General features: G+C 57.1%; 1 protein-coding gene across 4 annotated transcripts in view; it reads right to left on the bottom strand.

Annotated features, from left to right (window-relative positions):
* The window catches only part of LOC113212950 (octopamine receptor Oamb), a 137,492-nt gene that overhangs the window by 11,703 nt on the left and 120,586 nt on the right, over positions 1-5,203 (bottom strand). For all 4 annotated transcript variants that reach the window (XM_052272551.1, XM_052272550.1, XM_052272553.1 and 1 more), the window contains 3 exons: positions 3,794-4,308; positions 3,393-3,601; positions 2,329-2,495 (listed from right to left, as the gene is read on the bottom strand). In XM_052272551.1, coding sequence (XP_052128511.1) covers positions 2,329-2,495; positions 3,393-3,601; positions 3,794-4,308 — 891 coding nt within the window. The remainder of the gene's footprint in view (positions 1-2,328; positions 2,496-3,392; positions 3,602-3,793; positions 4,309-5,203) is intronic.

Genomic DNA, 5,203 nt, shown 5'->3' with positions numbered 1-5,203 from the left:
GGGGGGGGGATGGAGAGAGAGACACTAAAGTCAGCGGGGCACGGAGACAGGGGCGCAGGCAATCGCACCTCGGGCCGTGGCGGGTCTGGCGGGCCACGGTGCGGCAGTTTGCTCAGGGTTAACGATATTTGAGTGTCGTGGACCTCTGGCTGTTGCGTCAAGGAGGGGAGGGGAGGGCCGCGCAAACACGCCCCGCACTGTAAAAACAATCGTCACCTTGGATTCGTTCGTTCGTCACTCGGTCACTTCTATTTACCAGAATATTAGGGGAACGGTGAGGAGGGGTTTGGCAAGGGTTTGAGGGGGTTTCTCAGGTGAAGTGGGTGTAAATAAAAAAAAATATAAAAAAAAACAAACTAGCGAACACCTTAAAGTTACTTATATATTCTTTATGTTCAGTCAACAGTTTTTAAAGATATCATCTGCTAAAAATAAAAATAGTCTTGATGTACTTATTTGTAAGGCAATTTTTGTTGCCGGTGTAGTCGCCGCACTACTCCAGCTCGCCCTGCGTTCTTTCCACACAGCAGCCAAAGCGAATGAATGATGGCCGAACACTCATCGGTCAGCCGCGCGAGCGCAAACTGCTTGAAGGGGGCAGACCGGGCGTGGGGTGGCGTGGCGTGACGGGGTGTAGCGTGACGGCGTGACCGGGTGGCGGCTGGCGGCCAGAGACCAGGGCCTGGCCGCAAGTTGAGGAAAACCGCGCAACAGTGAGGAGCCCGCCGCGGTAACCACGGGATCCGGACGTTAAGCCGCGGGACTCGTGAATCACTCCGTCAGGAAAGCCAGCAGGCGCGACGCAAATTTCAAAGCACAAATGATGGCACCTCTTCGTGTTCCAGAGGCTCAACTTTTCATCAGAAACGCGGGTGGAGTCGCATTCGCATTACTGTACAAGAGACGCTGAACGACGCATCATACACCGCAAGAAGAAACACGCCGTTCGACGCAGCGGCATTGAGAAACGTGGCGGCAAAGTTGGAGGGCCGAGTGCAAAACGCGCCATTTTAATTAGGTTCGTCTCCCCTCTAATCTACCTGGAGACTTTGAGAAAACGCGGCGCGGATTTGTGACAACAAGCAGCAAGGTTATTCTCGATGGTTGCAATAAGCAAGAGCGCGCGCGTCCCCTGCCCTTAACTCTGCACCGCGAAAAAACAAAATAAGGAAAGAAAATAAAAAAAAAAGTTGTGGTGATAAGGCGCGTTGACACGCAGCCGCCGCTAAATCAGACAGACTGTCGCCGTGTAAAAAAGCGAACATGGCGGTGGGGAGGGGAAGGGCGGCGCAATCCCAACCCCGCGGCCGGCGTTATAGGATTAGCAAACAGACAAAATAAATAATAAACAAAAAAGGGAGAAAGAAATGATGACGAAAAAAGAAATCGTCGCGGCGGCGTGAGCAGAAAGAGAGAGGGGATAGGAGAGGGCTCGTAAAATTGTTTGGCGTAAATCCCTTTCGCGCAGGAGGGGAGGGAGGTGGGAAGGAAAGGGGGAGAGGGGGGGGGGGCGGGGGCGACTCTCCAGCCCAGCCTTGGAGGAGGGGCTGTGAAACGATTCTTACGTGGCATCCCACCGTCGTCGCTTGCTCCCGATCGTAATGAAGAATGTTATCAATTACAACCACGAGGATTGGTTTACAATACGTCTCGTAGCCAAAACGAGATGCAAGGGAGAGAGAGTTTACCGACCTCTGGCTGCACCACCCAACCTTGTCTGCCGCACTGAAAACGCAAGTGCGTGAATGACGCTCACCTGTAGGTGTGTGAATATCCATTCGTACAATTAGAGGGGAAAAAGTGTGAATTTTTTCTCGAAAATTCACACGTTTACCCTCGTAAGTGTACGCATGGATATTCACACACCTACAGGTGAGCTATATATTCACACACTTGCGTTTCCAGTGTGCTGGGTGCCGCCCATCGCGAAGCGGGATTCCGATGAACACTTATTTTCGTTTCCCTCTGCCTCGTAAGTGACGCAAGTCGTCGTCCGCTCGGTGGGACAGCTCTGACAAACCTTGGGATTGCGTGGGACGGGCCGGGAGCGAGGCGGGAGCGAGGCGGGAGCCCCTGCGGTGGCCGGGGTAGGCCGCGCGCGCGCTCGTCTGCCGCGCGGGTCTGCCTACCCGGCGACCGACAGGGGCTCCGCGGCTGATAGCGCGCTGGAGACTGGGAGCAATAGGGAGCGGACTGTCGGATACTTTGTGAGGCGATAAAGAGAAAAACGTAGCATCTCTTCCCTTGTACACTTTAGTAAGTAGTTACCTAGGCAGGAAAAAAAAGTCACGCTTTTCAAAAGTTTTGGTCTGGTTTTGATTTTCTTACCGTGTTGTGTGGCCGTGCCGTTGTTGTTGTTGGCGTGCGCCGGGTGCGGCTCGGCGTCCTGCTGGTGACTGCTGATGGCCTCGCAGCTGGGGTAGCTCACGCTGATCTTGATCTTCTCGAAGGTCCGGCTGCGCTCGACGCCGCGCCGAATCGAAGCACGTTGCACTCTGTGACGGAGAAAAAAACAGGTACTATGACGAAAAGAAGAGAGAAGGCGTGGGCGATGGGTCGCCTCCAACCTCCTTTTCTTACACGGCTGTGTGTGTGTGTGTTTGTGTGTGCGTGTGTGTGTGTGTTTGTGTTTGGTTGCGTAAGTGTGCATAGAGCTTGTGGGAGTCACACACAGAGGCAAGGAAGGAGGAGAAGAAGAAGCGGGCGATGCGGAGTTTGCGAAATGTCCATCCTTTTGTGTTTCTACTGAGCCGAGAGCCAAGCCTTTTGGCAACGTAGCCCAGGAGGGAAGTGAATCCGCGCGAAAACAATCCCAGTTCAAATAGTCGCCTCTTCTCCCCAGCCCCCTTTTTTCCTCCCCTCTTTATTCTACTATTATTTTAGACCCGGCATAAAAGGCGCCCTGGTCAGGAAAGTGGGGCCGGGCCGGAGGGCGTGCGTGGTGTCGAGAGTGCTTAGCATGCGCAGAGATTACAGAAAATTTTTACTTTCCACGCCCACGAGTAGATTAGCGCTCGTAAAATCGTTGGCACACCCTCGAGGAAAGGGTAGAGGTAGAGATGTGCGGAGAGGAAGAGGAGGAGGAGGAAAAAGAGCAGAGGAGAGTAGGAGAAGGGCGGGGAGAGGGGCTGTTTGTTGCTGAGAGGTGATTACGCCCATACTCACGTGTGAGTGCTCCAACTTTCCCCTCCCCCTTTTCCAATTCAGGCTAGCACCTAACGACGCACGGCATCGGGCCATTGGGCTGGTCGGCTCGTGGTTGACACGTGGGCGGCACGTAAAGGACATGTGGACCACGTGGACGGCGGACGGCTTTCGCACGGCAGGCATCCGTGTGCACGTAGATATTAGAGGTTTCCCGACCCCTACGTCTACAAGTGAAAGACGCTCACCTCAGACTGTCGGGCGACTTGCCCGGCGAGCCGCTGAGCGAGTTGGCGGCGCTCGAGGCCGCCGTCGTGGAGGTGGTGGAGGGCGCGGAGTGGCCCGCGCCGCCGCCGCGCTGCCGCACCGACCCGCGCCCGCGGTGGATGCGCAGCGTGAGTCGCTGCTCGTCGAAGCGGTTGCCGAACTTGCGGGAACCTTTGGTGGTACGGAAGCCCTGCAGAAAAGAGACGGGCGATGTGATGTGACGTGAAATCTTTTAGAGTCCTACTAGCGATAGACTATGTCAAAATATATTTTCCAGTGAAAAATCTTAATGTACTCAGATACAACAAAAGTTCATTAAAATAAAACTGTAACTTTTAGATCACATTTTTTTCCTTTCATTGTTTCAGTATCTGAATCTTACCTGGTTGATGGCGCGGGTCGTCTGCACGGCCGCCCGGTAGATGCGCCAGTAGAAGAAGAGCATGACGAAACAGGGGATGAAGAAGGAGCCGAAGGCCGAGTACAGGACGTATCCCGTGTCGTTGGTCAGCTCGCACACCCACGGGCAGCGGCTCCGGCCCTCGGCGCGCAGCCACGACTCGCCCCGCGGCCGCGAGCCGCCCACCCCCTCCAGCGCCTCCACGTCGGCGTGCAGCGCCAGGGCCGGCGCCAGGGCCGGCGCCAGAGCGTCCAGCTCCGGGGTCACGGCGGCGGCGGGCGCCGAGTAGTCGCTGCCCGGCCACTCGGCGGGCCACTCGGTGGGCCACTCGGCCGTCGTGGCCGCCAGCGACATCTCCAGGTCCGTCTCGTTGGTGGCGGCCAGGATGATGGCCGCCTCGGTGGTGGCGGGCCGCGGCGTGGAGCGCACCAGCCCCGGCGACCCCAGCAGCGCCGGAGGCAGCCCGCCGACGCCCCTGCCCCGGACCTGGGTGCCTCCTGCAACAGGTCGAGGAGAAGGTCGCCAGTCAGCGCGATGCGTTGCACGGCACTCCGCCCGCAGGGGACGAGTTTCGCAACAGACACCCCAATCCAGGCCAGGCAGACCCTCCCCCCCTTCTCCTCCACCAGTCCCCACCCCTCTTCCGCACAATGCCAAGGAAGGAAAAAGGCTGCAGGGCTGCAGTGCCGGGGCCAGGCCGCGGGGCGCGGGGGGTTTGAATTATGGCCGTGTCTCTGGCAGACGCGCCGCGTCGCACTCGGGTCGCCCCGGGGCCTAACGACACTGCTGCACTACCAAACGACACACTCGCACTTGAGGCGCGCGCGCGCGCGCGCAACTGGGGATGATGCATGGTGGTCTCTGGCCGCCAGGGTCTGCCCGAAAGATGTTGCCCCTAGACCTGACGCGAGGACCACCGCGGCCCCCACGACCCGGGGATGATATGTCAACAAGAAAGGGTAGCGTATGACCTTTGATTTAATCTTGAGCGTTTAAGTTTATGGGGATGATGAGCACTTTTATTTTATTTCATTTTGCGGCTACACATGAACGTTTTTAATGAAGTTACACAAGAAAATTCAGTGGCCACACAATAACAGACCCAAACTCAAAATTCTAAGCACCGTTAGACGTCGCCTCCGAGAAGAAGGGCACAAACATTTACCATACCCGCGGCAGAGGTGACTTCGCGGCGGTCACAACAATTTCCCCACCGCAGTTGTAACCCTCTTTTGTCTCCCTGTATATGACGGCGCAAACCAGGCGTGACGTTGACGGGGGCGGAGGTGACGGTGGCTGTGGTGGATGGACCACGACGAGCCTAGCAGCAGGCGCCGCAGGCAGGCCCCGGGGAAATACCGCGAAGTGACCCGCGGGGGCAGGCGGTGGGGG

This window comes from Frankliniella occidentalis, unplaced genomic scaffold (genome assembly GCF_000697945.3).
Source record: "Frankliniella occidentalis isolate FOCC.00 unplaced genomic scaffold, Focc_3.1 Scaffold211, whole genome shotgun sequence".
Classification (NCBI taxonomy): domain Eukaryota; kingdom Metazoa; phylum Arthropoda; class Insecta; order Thysanoptera; family Thripidae; genus Frankliniella; species Frankliniella occidentalis.
This window is presented reverse-complemented; position numbering and strand designations above follow the sequence as displayed.